Source organism: Schistocerca americana, chromosome 11 (genome assembly GCF_021461395.2).
Source record: "Schistocerca americana isolate TAMUIC-IGC-003095 chromosome 11, iqSchAmer2.1, whole genome shotgun sequence".
NCBI classification, from domain to species: domain Eukaryota; kingdom Metazoa; phylum Arthropoda; class Insecta; order Orthoptera; family Acrididae; genus Schistocerca; species Schistocerca americana.
In genome coordinates, this window is record NC_060129.1 from 118,722,196 (window position 1) to 118,744,145 (window position 21,950).

At 40.0% G+C, this 21,950-nt stretch overlaps 1 protein-coding gene across 1 annotated transcript in view; it reads right to left on the reverse strand.

The window, feature by feature from the left end:
- Positions 1-21,950, reverse strand: part of LOC124553353 (zinc finger protein 708-like) — a 103,287-nt gene that overhangs the window by 49,698 nt on the left and 31,639 nt on the right. Inside the window, exons 4-6 of the mRNA XM_047127227.1 lie at positions 20,131-20,226; positions 17,754-17,846; positions 3,399-3,491 (exon numbers count right to left, since the gene is read on the reverse strand). Of these exons, the coding sequence (XP_046983183.1) occupies positions 3,399-3,491; positions 17,754-17,846; positions 20,131-20,226 (282 nt within the window). The remainder of the gene's footprint in view (positions 1-3,398; positions 3,492-17,753; positions 17,847-20,130; positions 20,227-21,950) is intronic.

The following is a 21,950-nucleotide window of genomic DNA, read 5'->3' on the forward strand; positions in this document are numbered from 1 at the left end:
AAAATGGCCCGACGGAAATTAAACATGATTTTCTTTCTGGGTGCCCTTTAACATCTACCGATGAAGCTCATGTCAGGAACATCAACGAAGTTGTGAGTGCCATTTGAAGCCTAACTGGCAAAGAGATTGCAGAAGAATGTAACATTTTAGTTGTATTATGTCATGAAATCGTGATAGCATCTTTGAATGCATCGTGTTGCCCCCAAGTTCGTCCCAAGGCTCGTGAGTCGAGGCCAGAAAGAACTTAGCCTCGCAATCTGTGGAGAGTTTTTGGAATTCACAAATGAGAATGAGATGTTCTTTAAGAGAATCATAACTGGTGATGAGGCATGGGTCTATGATTAGGATGTTGAGACAAAGGTTCAATCTTCTTCATGGGTCGACACAGGTTCTCCAAGACTAAAAAAAGCTCGTCAAGTCGAGTCGAATGTCAAAACCATGCTGATAAGTTTTCTTTGACTTTTAAGGATTAGTTCATCATGAATTTGGGCCAGAGCGACAAACTGTTAATGCTACTATTGGGATGTGTTGCAACACCTGTGAGAAAATGTGAGAAGGAAATGGCCTGTAATGTGGTGACACTTTTCATGGCTCTTGCATCATAACATAACTGCACATTCATCCCTATTGGTGCACGACTATTGCACAAAAAATAAAATCACTGTGCTGCCTTATGCTCTCCAATCTCCAGACCTGGTCCCTGCAGACTTTTTTTATTTCCAAAGTTGAAAATCCTGTTGAAAGGACAAAGATTTGCAATGATTGGCGAGAGAAAAGAACATTCACAGACGGCGCTTCGCGCAACCAGCAAGAGGCGTAACAAGACTGTTTCCGGAGGTGGAAACGGTTTTGGAAGCAGTGTATCAATTGTGGAGTAGAGAATTTTGAAGGAAACCATGCACAATAAGTAAAAGGTAAGCACAGGAGAATTTTGTGGACAAAGTGCAAGAATTTTTTAACAGATTTTTTTACATCCCACAGAAGGTTGGTCTCTGCACATCGCAGACACTCATTTTATGTTACTCTCCTGATGCACATTGTGAGTCATTAGCAGCTAATATTTTTCTTGTGATAACTGTTAACACAAGTCAAATGAGCTCTACTAAAGATGGAACTTGCGACCTCGTATTCAAGGGGTCCCTTGTGAGTGCAGCCAAATTAAGTGTGAAGATGTCGGAAAAATTATATTAGCATGTGTGAACAGGGAAGTGGCTGAGATTTGGTATTTGTTCCGTACACTAACTGATGACAGGAGGAATGTATTGGATATGAAATGCAGACTGGCAATTTTAAGATAAGCTTACATGAGAAAATTAAATGTTGGGTAGTCCTTCCGGAAAGTTTTTTTTTTTTTTTTTTTTTTTTTTTTTCTTCAGCAATACCTCATATGGAAATAAAACAAGGATGATAATCAGTACAGATAACATGAGAATAAAAGCTTCTGAACTGTTGTGTTATGTAAGAATGCCAAATGTTAAATAATTGAAAGTCCGGTATGGGATGATTATAATTTTATGAAAGGGATAGATCACTACTCACCATATAGTGGAGATGCTGAGTCGCAGACAGACACAACAAAAAGACTGTCAAACAAGTATGGCCTTCTTCAGAATTATACAAAAAAAAAAACACACACACACACACACACACACACACACACACACAATAAAAACCACTGTATCTTGGTGCTGAGACCAAACTGCGAGCAACTGGGGAGCGTAGTTGGAATTGAAATAGAAAGCTGTGTAGTGCTGGAGTGGGAACTCTGAAGGGGATGGGTGGATGAAGGCCAATGACTAAGGTTGAGGCCAGGACAGTTGTGGGAATGTAGGATATATTGCAGGGAGAGTTCCCACATGTGGAATTCAGAAAAGCTGGTGTTGGTAGAAAGGATCTGGATGGCACAGGCTGTGAAGCAGTCATTGAAATGAAGAATGCTGTGTTGGGTAGCTTGCTCAACAACTGGATGTCCCAGCTGTTTCTCGGCCACTGGCTGTCGGCGGCCATTCTTGCGGACAGACAGCTTGTCGGCTATCATGTGCAAGAACAGCACGGCACAGTGGTTGCAGCTTAGCTTGTAGTTCAGGTCTGGTTTCTGCCTTTGATGAGATGAGTGATGCTTGTGAGTGGACTGGAGTATGAGAGAGATCTCCCATCTAGGTCTATTACAGGGATATGAGCCATGAGGTAATGGGTTTGGAGTATGGGTTATGTAGGAACAGATGAGGATATTGTGCAGGTTCGGTGGGAAGTGGAATACCACAGTGGGAGGGGTGGGATGGATAGTGGATAGGACATTTCTCATTTCAGGACACAATGAGAGGTAGCCGAAACTTTGGCAGAGTATGTGATTCGGTTGCTCCAGTCCTCGGTGGTATCGAGCCTCAAGCAGAATGCGCCTCTGTGGCCAGATGGTGGGACTTGAGACATAAGGCACTGGAGATCTGTTTCTGTACAAGGTTGCGAGGGTAATTATGATCCGTGAAGGCCTACTTCAGTAGGCACTTATTACCACTACAGATGTGAAGGCCACGGGTAACTAGGCTATATGGAAGGGATTTCTCAGAATGGAAAATGGAATGGGTGGCAACTGTTGAAGTGGAGGTTTTGTGTGTGTGTGTGTGTGTGTGTGTGTGTGTGTGTGTGTGTGTGTGTGTGTGTGTGTGTTTCTCCCCCCCCCCCCCCCCCCTCCCTCCTGATGAAGGCCTTTTCGGAAGTCTTTTTGTTGTGCCTATCTGCGACTCAACATCTCTGCCATATGGTGAGTAGTAACTAACTTTTTCATTATATTGTCATAATGCCGTGGCTAGGGCATATGGGTGCACACAGTAATTAGTGAATAGGCACTGAATCCCTCTCTGGCAGAAACATCTGTCTCACACGATTTGACTAAAAAGAGGGATAGGTTGATACAAAACACCGTGATGCATCAAGGTATCATTAATTTGGTAATGGAGAAAAGTGTGGGGGTAAAAATTGTAAACGAACAACAAATCTTGATTACAGCAAACAGGTTCAAATGGATATAGAATGCAGGATTTACACAAATATGAAAAGACCAGGATGAGATAGACAGATATGGAGAGCTGCATAAAGTTAGTTTTCAAACTGATGACTCGAATGGTGGCTCAGTTTGCTGACTGTGTGTTTCTCCTGAGAGTCATTGGGAACTATATACTACAATGGAGAGTAACAATATTTCTTTCTTTAATGTATTTGAAGATAACTGACAGGATCAGGACTACTAGCCGGTGTAGTGAACTTAATTCTCTTGGAATTTTTGTGTCATTAACATTAGCCACAGTCTTACATGGGGAAAGCTCACAGTCAGAATATAATACGTAGTACAAAGTCTCAGATCCTTACTCTGCAAGAGATGCTACGGAATGCATACTTACATTATTCTCCATTTCATCCTCATCAATTGTTAATTCTGGCTCATTTTTAATGTTGTTAGTCCATTCCGTAACTGGTAGCAGTTCTTCGAGAACCTGAAAGAAATTGAAAGATGAAACTACATAATGGAAACCTTAACTAAAGTTCAGGGGGACATATATGAGGGGTGTTCAATAAGTAATACAACACATTTTTTTCTGAAAAGTTGGTTTTATTCAGGATTCCAGTACACCATATTATTTTCCACTCTTCTGGCTACAAAATCCTATTTTTCAACATAATCTCCATTCAATGCAACGGCCTTACACCACCCCACTGGGAGGGCCTGTATGCGCGCACGTTACCAGTCTACTGGTCAACGCTGTAGCCAATGTCTTATCACATCAATAAGCTCCCAACCCTCCCCATCGTCCACGTACTGCTTCCTGCGGTGTGCAACCTTCGTTGCGCCAAACAGGTGGAAGTTGGAAGGTGCAAGATCCAGCTTGTAGGGAGGATGAAGAAAATCAGTCCAAGAAAGTTTTGTGAGCTCCTCTTGGGTGCGCAGACTGTGTTAACCCTTTCGTGGTTGATGGGTCATATATGTCCCACTAACTTTGAGCGCCAGTTCGAGTGTCGGGATATATGTTACCCAGCTCTGCACGGTGCTGCCATCTAAGGACGCCTGTACTGAACCCAAGGAAAAAAAATCGGCACTGCACTGCAAAGGCAATAGAGAAGCGGTGACAACTTTTGTTGACTGGCGTGTATATACGGCCGCTGCAACGCCACTTATTGTGTCATTCTTCAGTTTTCATCATTCCTCACTTTCCAGCGATGTCTGAAGTAAGTAATTCACCTTATTATTAACTTAATAATCATTTTTTTACTACAAATACAGTGTGGAATGTACTTCTCAGCGACTGTACTATCTTATAATCGAAATAAAATTAGTAGGACACATGTGTCCCAGCAGACATTATTTGTAAAGATTAGCAAGACAATTGATTAATGGGTATTCATCCAGGAAAAAGAGGGGATCAATGCCCACTTTCTTCCCAGCAAAGAGAGGAGTCTCTAGTGTGCCAGATGACGTCCGGCTCGTGAACGTAGGCAACCGTGTACCGAAAGACGGTGGCATTAGGAAGCGATGCAGATTCTGCAGCACAAACTCTAAAGAGAAGAGAACAAAAGTTGTTTGCACTGCTTGTGGTGTACCACTCTGTGCCACACCATGTTTTTCCAAGTTTCATGGCATGTAAAGTTTTGTAAGTATTGATCATGTATCATGAAAACTGAAATGTAATGAATATTTTTTACACTGGCTCTACACAAATAAAAAGATTACATGCATGTATAATTTGTAGTTATTTTATTATCCGCAAAATCCTGTTTATGGCTAAAAAAAAATAAAATTACAAAATCAGTCAGTCAGCAGAAAAGGTATCTTGCGTTGGTTCATGGGACATGTGTGTCCCACTTCCTGTTGTGAAAAAATGGAGAACTTAAAGGATATTTTGGTGGTGAAAATATAATAATGGGACTGAAAAGAAACTGTTATCACCTTAATATTTTAAAAATCTGTAAAAAATGAATTTTATCCATGAAAGGGTTAAGCCTTAGGTTCTCACGGAAATGGAGAAGTTTGGTTGCTTTTTCTCGAAAATGAAGAGGACGGTCACCATGACTTCACTGGTTGAGGATGCATTAACTTTTTCTTCGTAGAAGACATGCTGTGGCACCAGTCCATAGGTTGCCGTTTTGTTTCAAATTTGAAGTAATGAACCCATGTTTCATCGCCTATGACTGTGTTCAACAAAAAATTGTCATGATCAGCCTCGTAACATGCAAGCAATTGAGCATTTGACTGTTTTAAGGAAATTGTCTTAAATGGTTAATTATGTCATTTTATCAGAATGAGATTTTCACTCTGCAGCAGAGAGTGCGCTGATATGAAACTTCCTGGCAGATTAAAACTGTGTTCCGGACCGAGACTCGAACTCGGGACCTTTGTCTTTCGTAGGCAAGTGCTCCACCAACTAAGCTAGCCAAGCGCGACTCACAACCCGTCCTCACAGCTTCAATTCTGGCAGTACCTCGTTTCCTACTTTCCAAACTTCTGGCAGAATTGAAGCTGTGAGGACGGGTTGTGAGTCATGCTTGGGTAGCTCAGTTGGTAGAGCACTTGCCCGCAAAAGGCAAAGGTCCCGAGTTCGAGTCTCAGTCCAGAACACAGTTTTAATCTGCCAGGAAGTTTTTTGTCATTTTATGTTCACAACATGCTTTGTCCCCCCTCTCGAATTTCAGTATTATTTTATAAAAATGGAAATGAAATTCAAATAATGTGAAAGCAACTAAAACGCTCCATTCAAGTCATGTGATGCCTGTGATGTCACTGCCTAGCTCACTGCCCCTACCGTCATAAAGCTAGTTCACAGTGATGTCTTGTTCTGTACTTTAAGTTTTGAAAAATGGATTACAAATGGCATGTACTACCACATTGTACAAATACGTCCATAAAATCTCTTCAAAAAGTGTTTTCGACTGCTCCAAAGAATAAGAAGATGAGGAAAAAAAAGTTGCAATAAAGGATAGCATCATTAAATGACACTAAATTCTTAGCAAAAATTATTGTTACATCCACTTCCTTGCACATCATTTGGTAGCTCGGTTGGTAGAGCAATGGACTATCTAATAACAGATGATATCCGTAGGTTGCTGGTCTGAATCCAGACAGCAAAAATATTTTAACTTACTTGTAAAACCAATTGAAACTCCTTTTACATGAAAACCAAACCACAAATACAAAATTTCATCACACCAATTAGAAGCAGAGAATTATTGCATTCTGGGAGGGGGGGCTTTGAATGCGCTCACGTTTGCAATAGTTATCCACACACACAATGTTCGAAAAGATATTTCCTAGTTAACATGGCCACAAATTTTTACTTTTATTAGAAACAATTTTTTTTATCTTTGTACTGTCCAGTTTGGACCCTTACGGTTTAAGTTTCTGAAATTTTATCATCTTACATACGATGAAGTTACCTCTGCTTCAGACACCGACATTAGTTTACACTCGAACAGCACAGCCCTCACATTTCTATTTCTATTGTAATGCTTTATATCTCACGCATACAAAACCTCATAGTCTTACACCTCGTTACACTGTGCAAGTATGGCAGTATGTTCACTACTAGCAAGACCTTCCAAGGAAGTTAATCGTTTGTGAGCAAAGCAAATGCATTTATCCTCATTGTCCATTATCACACAAAGATTAAATGAGAAGCTATATACAGGGTGTGCCAAAATGAATCATCCGATTTGGGGAAAAAAAAAACAATTCTGTTATTTGCGACATGTGTGGGAACAACATACTGTTGGAAAGAGCAAACTCTTGAATTTTACATGGTTCCCGCTAGGTAGCAGCAGTGTGCACCTACTTCAGCTCAAGTAAAAATGGTATCAGGACAACAGAAAGCATTTTGTGTTCTATGCTTTGCGCAGTGCGGGTCGGTAATAACCGTTCAGCATGACTTTCATACGACAACTGAACATGGTACTGATGTCCATCTGGCGTGTGTTGCATCAACGTTTACAGATGAAACCACACAAAATTCAGCTAGTGCAAGCTCTTTGTGAAGGTAAGAAACAACAACGTGTGGAGTTCTGTAATTTCGTTCTTGGCAAGATGGAGTACGACAGTTCTCTTACACACTTAACTGTTTAGTGACAAGCCAACATTCCATTTAAATGGAACAGTGAATCACCATGTGGTGAGAATATGGCATACTGAACAACCACGTGAAGTTGTACAGCATGAGAGAGACTCTCCAAAATTTAATGCGTTTTGTGCAGTTTCATGGGAAAAGGAATATGGTCCATTTTTCTTTGCGGAGAACACTGTTAAAGGAAGCACCTATCTTGATATGCTTGGGAACTTTCTTTTCCCACAATTGGAGACTGATTCAAATGACTTCATTTAACAACAGGATGGGGAACCACCACACTGGCAAGAGTGGAAATTTTTAAATCAAATGATTACTGAACAATGGATCACTCACATTGGACCAAATGCTTCAGCCTTATGTTACTGGCTCCAAGATCACAGGACTTGACTGTATGTGATTATTTCTTGTGTGTATTTGTAAAAGACTATGTGCCTCCATTATGAATAACAATGCATGAACTGAGACATCGCATAACAGCAGCTGTGGAAGCTGTAACTCAAGACAGGCTCTCTGCAGTGTGGGAACAATTTGAATACCACACTGACACATGCTGTGCATCTCAAGGGGTGCATATTGAACACCTATTGAAAGGTGTGGGTGGGGGAAGTGGGGGGACCTTTTTTAGTTTCTCTTTCATCAAAAAACAAAATTCATTGTATATATTTATTAGTTTCAGAAATATAGATGTGCCATATCAGATCATTCTTTTTGATACACCCTGTATAATACATCCCATCATCGAAACAACTGTTATGAGTTCTTGCTGATGCTGTTTTGTGTAAAACTTTTAAAAATACATGACTCTTCCACGACTCGAACCTGTGTTGTTATCCCATCACACGCACTACATGTTGTGCCACCTAGCGCATGTTACAGGCGGCCGATCTGTTGAGTGTCTTGTAGAGCGGAAATCAGCACTAAGATTTGCCAAGAATAATTCGGAAACCTCTTGGCAGATTAAACCTGTGTGCCAGGCCGAGATTCGAACTCGGGAGCTTTAGCTTTTGCGGGCCAGTGCTCCACCAACTGAGCTACCCAAGCACAACTCACTACCTGCCCTTACAGTTTTAATTCCGCCAGTAGGGCAGCTCAGTCGGTAGAGCACTTGCCAGCAAGAGGCAAAGGCCCTGAGGTTGAATCTCAGTCTGGCACACAGTTTTGATCTGCCAGGAAGTTTCATATCAGCGCACACTCTGTTACAGAGTGAAAATTTCATTCTGCAAGAATAATTTTTTTGTGCTTCGGGTCGCAGTTCATCATCGATAGTCGAAAATCTAGATATAAGATACTAACCCATTTGCAAGAAAGTTCCACGATTCCATAGTTTTGAGCAAGTTTAATGATGTTGCAGGGAGCGGGGAAAAGAAAGTCCATCTTTGCACATATCGCTGCTTTAAATAAGTGGAGCATAAATGTGCCAACTTTCATAAGATTCCCACTATCAGCGTTCATGTAATTCCTTTCTTTTGTTACTTAAAAGTTGTAAATGTATTTTCCATCACTAAGTAGCTAAACCATTTGCAGATAAAGCATGTAAAAACCTAGTAACTTCTGCCGATACTTCTGTAACACACATAGAGCTTTGTCTTACTCCTAGTCTGTGATGTCACCAGAGCTTCTACCAGTAGCAGAGCATTTTCGATCATGTGGCCAAATCCTGCTGTTAAATGATTTTTAAGCTTTAATTGGATAAAAATAATAGCTATTTTGTGAGAATATTGACTGTAAATGAGAATTGAATGTTGTTGTTGTTGTTGTTGTTGTTGTCGTCATCGTCTTGAGTCCAGAGACTGCTTTGATGCAGCTCTCCATGCTACACTATCCCGTGCAAGCTTCTTCATCTCCCAGTCCCTACTGCAGCCTACATCCTTCTGAATCTGCTTAGCGTATTGATCTCTTGGTCTCCCTCTACGATTTTTACCCTCCACACTGCCCTCCAATACTAAATTGGTGATCCCTTGATGCCTCAGAACATGTCCTACCAACCGGTCCCTCCTTCTTGTCAAGTTGTGCCACAAACTCCTCTTCTCCCAATTTCTATTCAGTACCTCCTTATTAGTTAGGTGATCTACCCGTCTAATATTCAGCATTCTCCTGTAGGACCACATTTCGAAAGCTTCTACTCTCTTCTTGTCTAAACTATTTATCGTCCATGTTTCACTTCCATACATGGCTACACTCCATACAAATACTTTCAGAAATGACTTCCTGGCACTTAAATCTACTGTATACTTGATGTTAATAAATTTTTCTTCTTCAGAAACGCTTTCCTTGCCATTGCCAGTCTACATTTTGTTGAATGTTATAAACACTAAAAATAACAACAATCTGAACCATATTTTTATCATAGGGAAACAGTCTATTCCATACAGATGGTGCTTTGTTGCTCTGCAAGGCTTCTGTTGGATGGTGTGGAGCCCAGCGGACACACACCACTCAGTACCCCAACTGGCGGACAAGCGTGTGAGGTGTGAGCACTAATAACAGAAACGTCCAGCTCTGCAGCAAGGTGTTTATTTCTGATCTACTGATCACCTCAAATAGTGTGTCCGCACGTTCCAACTTTGCAGGAGTCACAGCTGTGTGTGGATATGCGCCATGTGGGAGATAGGGACAGGTATGTGCAACCTGGTTGCAATGATGACAGACGCCTCGCCCAACAACTCACTGTGCTTTTGTTCACTGCCAGGTCTCCGTAAAAGATTCTACAAGAGGCTACAAATATCTGTGATGCTCCAATTCTCAGCCAAAAGAAACTCAATAACAACTCTCTGCCTGGAACCCACCTCCATTACAGACACCACTTTGAAGGTATAATGCCACCACCTATCTGAACTTCATTAAACTATAAGTGCTGAAGTGGAAATATCCACAATTTCCCACAGCAAATTCTGCATTTTTTCATTGGCCGAGGAAAAAAAAAATGTATTGCACTACTTCTTGAACACCCCTCATACCAAGTTTAAGAAATTATTTCAATAAAACACACTAGGTCAGATGTAAGATGTATATTTCACTTGGTGACTAATTTTGGTCTCTTATAAGACCATCATCAGACCATTTTTACTCTGTAAACAAGAGTATTACATTTAGTAAACGGTTAATAAATACAATCATAGAAGTAAAAGAACATACAATAAATTGCTGGTATACTCACTGGAGACAGTAAGGGATGGTGGTATGGAGGAGGCAGCTCTGAAGAGGTGTGACAAACACTGCTGAATGAAGTCAAGTTGCTCGTGGTCTTATAGTGAAAACTTCGTTCACTGTCTCTGGCGTAGCATCACAAATAGCCAATAGCAGAGAGCTGTTACTATTATCTGTGAAGGCTGTTTGTAAACGCATATTATTACAAGTTAAAATTATAGAAAAAACAGCTAGGGATATTACGAATATATGGTACATCAACGACGTGCATCATAAAGTGTTCTTAAATAGCGAAGAATGCCTAGTCCAATGACAGTGGCTCATTTCGAAGCATGCTACCCCTTACATGTGCTTGTATCAAGACGAGTGTGGCAAAAATGGTTGATAGGACACCAACTAATTACCAAGGAGACAAATAAGAACCGATATTATCTGCTGTCAGCCAAAGATACTTAACAACCTCTGTGAGTGCTGCTTTCAGTTAGAGATGTTGTGGAGTCATCTGTGGCTGTCTTTTACGTATGTAGAAAACATCAGTTGCCTGTTGTAAAATTACGGAAAAAATAACTGTAAAATAATCATTTAAATGAGCACGCTTTTTTTTAAAAAACGTAGTGACTACGACATTACATCTTCAAAATGATTTTAAAAATGTAGCACACATTTTTTTGCAGATGACAAATAACACATACATAAAGGCTGCAACGGAAGAATTAAAATAAATATTAATGTAAAAGGACCAACCAAGCTGATAACAGCAGTGTCACAGTATTAATTCACAAGCTGTTTGTCATCATGAAGTAATGTATTTTCATTATGTAAAATGTATTTGGGAGAATAGACTTAAAATCTAGAACAGAAAATTATTTAAGAAATAAATAATATTTACAAGAAGTGCTACATTGTAATGTGATTTTTAAAATGTGTGGACATTTTGCACAATAAGTCTCATAAGCATTGAGTACTGAGGTCATGATGATCAGCCTTTGTGGAACACACAAAAATATTTATTGCAATCCAAAAATGAGGCATAATATCTTATTTAACTAAATGCTTGGCATCTATGCTGTAGCACAAGTGGTAGTACAGAGGACAAAAACACATTTGCTCATCTGCGATTAAGAGTCCTCCTTATTACAGGTTAAAAATATTTATGGCCTAGATGTAGATATCCAGGAGTAAGCAATTACATACACAAGATATTGCACCTTGTTTTTGAGCTGCAATAAATTTTTTTTTTATGTGTAACACACCACCCACAAATGTACTTTTAGACTGCTATGTAAACCAGGCTAATCATCATGGCCTCTGCGCTCACTGCTTATGCAACTTATTGTTCAAAATATCCCCACAGTTCCAAAATGGCATTACAATCTAATTTTTAATGTAAATATTATTTTATTTAATAATTTCGGATTATAGACTTTAACAGTTTATTCTCCCTAACACATTTTACATAATGCAATTACACTGATGAGCCAAAACATTATGATCAAATTGTTTGTCCAGCCATGAAACAAAATACCGTACATCACTGATTCCCTGTATCAGGGATCCAACAGTATGTTGGAAGGTTTGTGGAGGTACGCAACATTAGATGTCTATACACAGGTTATGTAATTTGCATAAATAATAGATAGTGATTTGCAAATGCAGAGATGGTGTTTGATAGTGACCAAGATGGGCTCTACAGGATTTACATCAACCGAATTTGGTCACTGAGACATCAACGTCAATTCACTATAATGCTCCATAAACCAATGTAGCATGGTTCTTGCTCCAAGACATGGACAATTACACCACTGAAAGATGACACAGCTGTCAGGGAAGACATCAAGCGTGCATCTGTGGTGCAGTGCACATTTTGAGCTGCCATTCACCTCAACGACGGTGTTTGTGGAGACAACTATTGAACTAGTGTAGCAAAAATGTGATTCACCAGAAGAGCCAACATTCTGTGAAGAGTCGTGGACATCCAACCATTTAGCGCCTAGTCGTAGTTTCACTGAACTCTTACCTCTTTCCGTAGATGCTCACAACAGCTGCATTTGAACATTTGACCTGCTTCGCCGTTTTTGAGATACCTGTCCACAGGTTCTGCATACTAATAATCTGCTCTTTGTCAAAGTCACTTATCTCAATGGTTTTCTCCTTTTGCAGCACATATTGCGCTGTCCCCGCCCCACTGATGAGTTTTATTATTTGTGTAGTTTGGCTCTGTTTTAATGTTGACTAAATTCGTTGAGTGAAAGAGGACACGGCGCAGCTGATGGAGAAAATGTCACCTATGGCAATCATTCACCAGTAACTGACGCTGTCTGACTGCTTCTCGTAATAACACTTATTCAGAACTCTTTTTTTTTTTACAATAGTTACAGCAATTTATTTCTGATACCTATGTACAGTCGGCTCGTGAAGTACCGCCTACTGCGTTACTGGCCGTTAAATTGCTTCTTCCTACTTTCGCTGTTATACACAAAGTTCCTCATTATACAATCTTTGTTTTTTTTCCTCCGAAGTCCAACAAAGACCTCGGAGTAACCTGCCGCCGCGACTCTGGACCTCCATGGAGCGACGTCATCAGCCTCACTGTGTTTGCTCCATGGCGGCCCGCTACTTGCCGCGTCAATGAAAGTCCGCGCCGGTTCCTGGTTCGGTGTCTGAATTATCCGCACATATGAAAACCAAATACTTCCACAGTATTTAGGCACATAACTAACAAATCCTAACCCGCAACTCAATTTTATTATTTAATTAGAATTTGTGCCAGGCCAGGGGCGATAGATGGCACATGCAACAGTCCGCTTGTCATCTGTTACACCACAATATCTTCACTTGGGTGATCCCCCGTTCATGTCTGCTCCACTTAAAAACTTTTGCTACCACGTCACATGCCCGCAACACCACAAGGCAACATCCAATGTCATGGTTGACAGTGTTCTTCATATTTTGACTTATCAGTGTGCAATGCTTCACAACTACACACAGCTTGTTAACTAACACTGAAACTGCTGTTATCAACTTGATTGCTCCTTTTACGTTAATATTTATTTTAACTCAACTGCTACCTCAATGTAGAACATATTATTTCTCATCCACACAAAATGTGTGCTACATTTTATAATCCACGTTTTTTTTTTTTTTTTTTTAAAAAAAGGATGCGGTTATATAGATGATAATTTTACAATTATTTTCCCTTAATTGTAAAACATGCCACTTATCTTTTCTGTACATGTAAAAGACAGCCACAGATAACTCAACAACATCTATAACTGAAATCAATACTCAGCTATTTCCATATCACTGCCGACTGAGTTCTGCAACATCTTCAGCTGACAGCAGAGCATATCGAGTCACATTCGTCTCCTCAGTAACCAGTTGGCATCTCATCAACCACCTTTGCCACACCCACATTGATACAAGCACCTGTAGTGTGCAGCAACTTTGAAACGATCCAGTGCCATAAGGAGAGGCGTTCTTCACTATTTAAGAACAGTTTATGATGCACATCATTTACGTACTATATTTTCACAATATCCCTAACTGTTTTTTTCTATAATTTTAACTTACAATAATACAGGTTTACAAACAATCTTCACAGATTATAGTAACAGCTCTCTGCTATTGACTATTGGTGATGCTATGCAGGAGGCGGAGGGCAGAGTTTCTGCTATAAAACCACGAGTGATGGAGCTTCACTCAGCAGTGTTCCTCACGCCTCTTCAGAGTGGCCTGCTGCTTGCCACTGCTGTCTCCAGTGGATATACCATCTATTTAATTTATGTTATTTCACTTCTACAATTCTACACTATGGGATCAAAAGTATCCGAACACCGAACTGAAAACGACTTACAAGTTCGTGGCACCCTTCATCGTAATGCTGGAATTCACTGGACCACACTTAACCTTGATGACAGTTTCCACTCTCACAGGCATATGTTCAACCAGGTGCTGGAAGGTTTCTTGGGAAATGGCAGCCCATTCTTCACGGAGTGCTCCACTGAGGAGAAGTATCGATGTCGGTCGGTGAGGCCTGGCACGAACTCGGGTTTCAAAACATCCCAAAGGTATTCTGTAGGATTCAGGTCAGGACTGTGCAGGCCAGTCTGTTACAGGATGTTATTGTCGTGTAACCACTCTGCCACAGGCCGTGCATTATGAACAGGTGTTCAATCGTGTTGAAAGATTCAATCACCATCCCCAAACTGTTTTTCAACAGTGGGAGCAAGAAAGTGTTTAAAATGTCAATGTAGGCCTATGCTATGATAGTGCCACACAAAACAACAATGGGTGCAAGCCCCCTCCATGAAAAACATGACCACACCATAAAACCACTGCCTCCGAATTTTACTGTTGGCACACACTGGCAGATGACGTTCACCAGGCATTCGCCATACCCACACCCTGCCATCAGATCGCCACATTGTGTACCGTGATTTGTCACTCAATACAACATTTCCACTTCACTATCACATTGAAACAGTGGACCTAGAGATGTCTAAGAGTGTGGAAATCTAGCGTACAGATCAATGACAGAAGTGACACCCAATCACCTGACCTCATTTGACATCCGTGAGTTCGCAGAGTGCCCCATTCTGCTCTCTCACACTGTCTAATGTCTACTGAGGTCGCTGATATGGAGTATCTGGCAGTAGGTGACAGCACAATGCACCTAATATGAAAAACATATGTTTTTCGGGGTGTCTGGATACTTCTGATCAAATAGTGTATTTATTCCTCAGCCATTTACAAAATATAAAGCTCTTGTCTTCCGACTAAAAATGACCTGAGAATAGTCTTGAAAGAGACGGAAACCAGTCACTAAAAAGCGAAATATACATCTGACATCCGATGTAGACAGTTTTATTTAAATAATTCTAATATAATTTTATCAATTTTTTTCCATGGATAATGTTCCAAAAAATTCTTAAAGTTGAAGGAGTTTGCCGATGCCATTGAAATTCTATCATAGCTAGCAAATCAGTTTGAGGGTGAGGTGAACGGAACAGTTAGTATCTTGAAAATGTTTTAGAAAATGAGCACACAAAAAACTGAGAGTACGGTAGTTGAATAAGTAAGGTGATGTTGGGAGAAATGGATTAGAAATTAGATGCCGAGAGCAGTTGGCAAGTTTTGGTATTTGGACAGAAAAATAATTGATAGTAAAAGTGAAGTGGGTATAAAACACGTTGGCAATTAGAGGATACGATTTCCTGGGGAAAAAAAAAAATCTTTGATGAAAGTACCTGTTGGGAGACCAGCTTTGTAGACAAGCGAAACAATGACAATAATCACTACAGACAAGAATAAAGTAGTAGTTTTGGAAATGTCAGGTTACAGAAGAATACTAGAGATTGTGGGAGTAAATGTAGTAGTAATGAAGTGAACTGTTTGCAGAAAACAAAGCTTTACTGCACAACTTGACCAAATTATGAATAATAGGATGCCATGACAAATTCTAAGGTATCAAGGAGTCATTAATTTGGTAACAGGGGGAAGTGTGAGATTTACAAATTGAAGAGAAGTAAACAGCAGGAAGGTTCAAATGGATGTAAGGTGCAGCAGACCAGGATGGGATGGACAGGCATAGAGAGTTGAGAAAAAAAAAAAAAAAAAAAAAAAAAAAAAAAAAAAAAAAAAAAAACCACCTTCAGACCAATGACTGCAACAACAGATCAGTTCTACATCTACATCCACATACCTGCTCCACAAGTCACAGTATGGTGCATAATGTAGGGTAGGGTATCTCATATCACTACTAGTCACTTCCCTTCACGTTCCACTTGCAAATACAGCAAAGTGAAAACGAGCGTCTGTTAGTTTCAAAATGTGCTCTAATTTTTCTCACCTTATCTTCACATTCTTATGTGTAATATACAATGGTGGCTGTAGAATCGATCTGTAGTTGGCCTCAAATGCCGGTTTTCTAAAATTCCATATCAGTGCCTTGTAAAAAGAGCATCGACTTCCTTCCAGGGATTCCCATTGGTGTTCACAAAGCATTTCTGTAATACTTGCATGCTGATTGAACCTAATGGTGATAAATCTAACTGTCCGCATCTGAAATGCTTCAATTTCTTACTTTAATCTGATGTGTGGGAATCTCGAACACTCTAGCAGCACTCAAGATTGTGTTGTACTATATCTGAAGTTTCTGGTTCAGTTCATTAGACACCACATGCTACAATGGAAAATAACAATGTTTGTTGCTTTAATGCCTTGGAGGATAAATGGCAGGATTACAAATGCAAAGTCATATAATGATCAGAATTTCTCTGATGGAAACGATCTGGTGACACAGTCAGCATGGATTCAGCTAAAACAATCCATGTGAAACACAAGTAGCTTTTTATTCTCACGAAGTGAGTGCTATTGATAGATGATCTCGTACTGATACCATATCAATAGATTTCCACAAGGATTTTGATATCCTTCCGCACAAGTGGTTTCAAATCAAATTGCAATTGTCACAGTCTGTACTAACTGAAAAAGTCGTCATTTGAAACAGAAGTATTATCTGGTGTTCCCCAAGGAAGTGTTATGCACTCTGATGTTCCTAATCTATGTAAATGATTTAGGAGACAATCTGAGGAGTCCTCTTAGACTGTTTGCAGATGATGCTGTCACTTACTATCAGTAAAATCGTTGGAAGGTCAAAACCAATTGCAAAATGATTAGGCAAGATATTTGTATGGTACAAAAAGAGCAACTGACTCTCAATATGGAGAAGTTTGAGGTCATACACATGAGTACTAAAAAGAATCCATTAAATTTCAGTCACACAAATGTAAAAGCTGTCAACTCAATTAAACATTTAAGAATTACAATTACAAAGAAGTAAAATTGGAACAATCACACAGATTGTGTAGTACAGAAGGTTCATTTTACAGGCAGAACTCTTGGAAGATGGAACAGATCTAGTAAAGAGATTGCCTTCACTACACTTGTCTGTCCTCTGTTATAATAGTCCTGTGTGGTATGGGATCCTCAGCAGATAGGCCTGACGGAGGACACCAAAAAAGTTCAAAGAAGGGCAGTTTGTTTTGTATTGGCATGATACACGAATTGGGGTGGCAATCATGAAAGCAAAGGGGTTTTTCTTTGTGATGAGATCTTTTCACAACATTTCAATCACCACCTTCCTCCTATGAATGTGAAAATATTTTATGGACACACAACTACATAGGGAGAGATCATCATCCTAATAAAACAATAAAGATCAGAGCTCTCACAGAAAGATTTAAGTTTTTATTTTTCCCCACATGCTGTCCAAGAGTGGAAAGGTAGACAAATAGTGTGAAGGTGGTTTGATGAACCGCCTTCCAAGCACATATGTGTGAACTGCAGAATATTCATGCATCAAGACATTCTCTTAGAACTTTCGTGTTACTAATATTTCTTCTGCCTCATAGAGCAACAGTAAGTGGTCAGAATACCATAAGTGGTATACAGTCTTAGTTTTCCTACCACAAAATATAATGCTACAGAATGAGTACTTACATAATCCTCAACTCCATTATCGTCAATTGTTATTTCTGCTTCTCGTTTGACGTTGTTCGTAAATTCCAAAATTGAAAACGTATCCTGCAAATTCTGAAAAAAATTAAAGCATCAGACTAAGCAAGAGTTGCAGCAGAGCACTATTTATACAATGAGGTGCGAAGTCTTGGGATACATCCTAATATCACGTTGGACCACCTTTTGCCCATTGTTGTGCAGCAATACGACATGGTACGTACCAAACAACTCAGTGGAAGTCCCCTGCAGAAATAATGAGCTATGCTGGCTCTATGGCCGTCCATAATTACAAATGTGTTGCAGGTGCAACATTTTGTGCACGAACTGACCTCTCGATTATGTCCCGTAAATGTTCGACGGGATTTGTGTCAGGTGATCTGGGTGGCCAAATCATTTGCTCGAACTGTCCAGAATGTTTTTCAGACCAGTCACGAACAATTGTGGCTCGATTACATGGTGCACTGTCAACCATAAAAATTCCATCATTGTTAGAGAACATGAAGTCAATGAATGACTGCAATTGAGGTCCAAGTAGCCGGACATAACATTTCCAGTAAATGACTGGAGCAGTTCCAGAGTACCCAGTGCATTCATTCATTATAAACACAGCCGACATCATCACGGAGCCACCACCAGCTTGCACAGTACCTTGTTGACAACTCGGGTCTGTGGCTTCGCAGGGTCTGCGCCACACTCGAATCCTACCATCAACCCTTACCGACTGAAATCCAGACTCGCGTGACCAGGCCACAATCTTCCAGTCATCTAGGGTCCAGAGAACATGGTAGGGGCACTGCAGGCAACATCGTGCTGTCAGCATAGGCATTCAAATCATTTGTCTGTTGCCACAGCACATTAAAGCCAAATTTCACCGCACCGTCCTAACAAGTGCGTTCGTCGTACATCCCACATTGATTGCGGTGGTTATTTCACACAGTGTTGCTTGTCTGTTAGCACTGACAATTCTATGCAAACGCTGCCGCTCTTCGGTTGTTAAGCACAGGCCGTCAGACACTGTGTTGTCCGTAGGGAGAGGTAATGCCTGAAATTTGGTGTTCTCGGGACACTTTTGACACAGTGCATCTAAGAAGATTAAAGTCCCTAGTGATTTCTGAAATGGAATGTCCCATGCATCTAGCTCCAACTAGCATTCTGCCTTGAAAGTCTGTTAATTCCCGTGATGAGGCCATAATCACGTCAGAAACTTTTTCACACGAATTATCTGACAAGGGCAAGCCATGACGTTTGGAATGCGGATTTACTGCATACTTCGTCTACTCGGAGTACTCTGTGAGGACAACAAAATGTGTAAGCAATAGCACGTACTTCTCAAGCGTTACTGAGAAAATCGCAAGATAATTTTGGTCGTCAAATATATATCTGTGCGTGGCCATTTTTACCATGAAGCGGCGGCAGCCGAGTGGTGGCGGCACGGTACCTCAGCGTGTTCGATCAGAGCATACATTTTCAGTATCACTTTATGCATTTGGTCGTTTACTAGTCGGTAGTTATGAATATTATATTATTTGTGATAATAAAAATTAGTAGACTGCCAAATAACATTGTAAATTTAATAAAAGTCCATCCGATTACATGTATTTTTCCCTGTATATCAATTGTAATATAATGACTGTGTTGGGGGGAAAAAAAAAAAAAAAAAAAAAAAAAAAACTGACGAACAGAACTCGATCCAGCGATCTACCGGCTTCAACGCCAACCAGCAAAAAAAAAAAAAAAAAAGTATATATATATATATATATATATATATATATATATATATAAAAAATAATTCTACATTGTTCGCTGAATTTGTTCAGGGCTTCAGGGCGTATGTCCGATGACACCCGTTCAGTTTTTTCGTTCATCCGTTCGCTCAGTTTTTTATTAGAAAGGAAAGCTAGTGCTCTGACCGAACACGCTGAGCTACCGTGCCGCCACCACTCAGGTGCTGCCGCTTTATGGTTAAAATGGCTACGCACAGATATATATTTGACGACCGAAATTATCTTGCGATTTTCTCAGTAATGCTTGAGAAGTACACGCTACTGCTTACACATTTTGTTGTCCTCATGGATTACTGTGAGTGTTCAAAGTTTACAGCAAATCCGCATTCCAAACGTCGTGGCCTCCCCTTGTGAGTAAAAATGACAGCTACACCAATGCACTGCACTTTTATATCTTGTGTATGTGGTACTACCACTGTCCATATATGTGCATATCATTATCCCATTACTTTTCTCACCTCAGTGCATATTCTTGAGTGGGAAGGGAAGGCTAGTATACAAGTGTACAACAAGATGGAAGGAAACAAGTCTTAGTTTTTCTACTGTGCGTATCAAGCTACAGAACAAGTACTTACACAATTCTCAGCTCCATCCTCGTCAAATGTTACTTCCGCTTCTCGTTTAGTGTTGTTTGTAAATTCCGAATTTGATAATGATGCTTCCTCCAAATCCTGAAAAACATTACAGCATCAGATTAAACAACACTTGCAACAGAGCACTATGTTTTCTTGAGCAGGAAGGGGAGTGGGGACTAGTGTACAAGAGTACAAGAATGTGGAAGGAAATAAGGATAGCACTCAGAGGACAGTTTAAGTTCATAATTATAAATAAAAATTGTAAAATATAAATAGCCCACTAAGATGGTAGCACAATAACCTAGTCAATGATGACCAAAAAGGTCTGATATGGGAAACAATTGTGGTAGTCTCAAATAGCCTAAAAAATCTGGTCGGTAGGCCAGTGTGTGTGTGTGTGTGTGTGTGTGTTTTTGGAGGTTACTTTTGAATGTTTCTCTCCAACAAACCCAGTACAGAACTAAACTACATTAAATTTCCTAGAAAAAAAAGTCCATTTCATTTTTTTCTCCAGGATTAATAGTTTGCACAAAGAGAGCTAGATAAAACTGAATATTTTGAGCAATGCTCATGTGCTGTAGCTAAGGTGATTTTTGCCAGTCAATTTGAGATAGTTTCCCAAACTGACAGACCAAATGTGCTCTATATCAAACTGCAACACACAGGCATCTAGTGATACACTGAGGTACTTCTACGAACGTAGTGCATTGTAGCTGTCACTCACTACTACTGTTCTCTGCAACTGATGGCACAGGGATTGTACTACACAAGTGTAAGATGGTTGGTTGGTTGAGTGAGTGTTTTTTTTTTTTTTTTTTTTTTTTTTTTTTTTTTTTTTTGGGGGGGGGGGGGGGGGCCAAACAGCAAGGTCATCTGTCCCATCGGATTAGAGAAGGATGGACTTTCCAAGAAACCATTCTAGCATTTGCATGAAGTGATTTAGGGAAGTCATGGAATACCCAAATCAGGGTGCTTGGACCCGGTTTGAACCATTGCCGTCCTGAATGCGAGTCCAGTGTGCTAACCACGGTGCCACCTCACTTGGTGCAATTGTAGGAGATTGTAACTCCTTTTTTCATAGTGATAATTTTGAGGAGATCATTGACATTGAAAGTAAGAATACCTATAGTTATTGTAGTGCAAAGTTGAATTAGTAGCACTGCTTTAATGAGGGGTTCTGAAATGAAATGAAAGCACTGAGGCAGCACGCACTTTTAATATTGATTTTTTTTTTTTTTTGTCAATTTCTTCTTGTATTTGTTGCTTACTCTGATAACAAAGGTTAATCTTATGAAAAATTTTGAAATTGAATTTTCTGTTGTTGGGACTCAAGTGGTTAAGTGCCTGGCAGAGGGTTCATCGAACCAGCCTCAGACTATTGCTCGCAGCTCCACTCTCTAACAGCTCAAGAGAAAATTAACACTTAAATCTTTCTACGAGAGCTTTTATTTCTCTTATTTTCTTATGGTCATCATTTCATTTTATGGAGTCTGGCATCAACAAAATATTTCCACATTCAGCCAAAAAAGCTGGCGATTGAAATATCACGAAAATATCTCGCCGCAACAAAAATCACCTTTGTTTAAACAACCCGTATATCATATTGGTGACTATCTCTCTCCCCTATTTTGCAATAGTACGAAACAAGCTGCCCTTCTTTGAACTTTTTCGAGGGCCTCTGACAATCCTGCCTGATGCTGATCCCATACAATGCAGGAGTGTTCCAGAAGAGGATGGACAAGACCAGTGTAGGTAGTCTCACTGGTGGACCTGTTGCACCTTCTCAGTGTTCTGTCAATAAAACAGTCCTCGGTTTACCT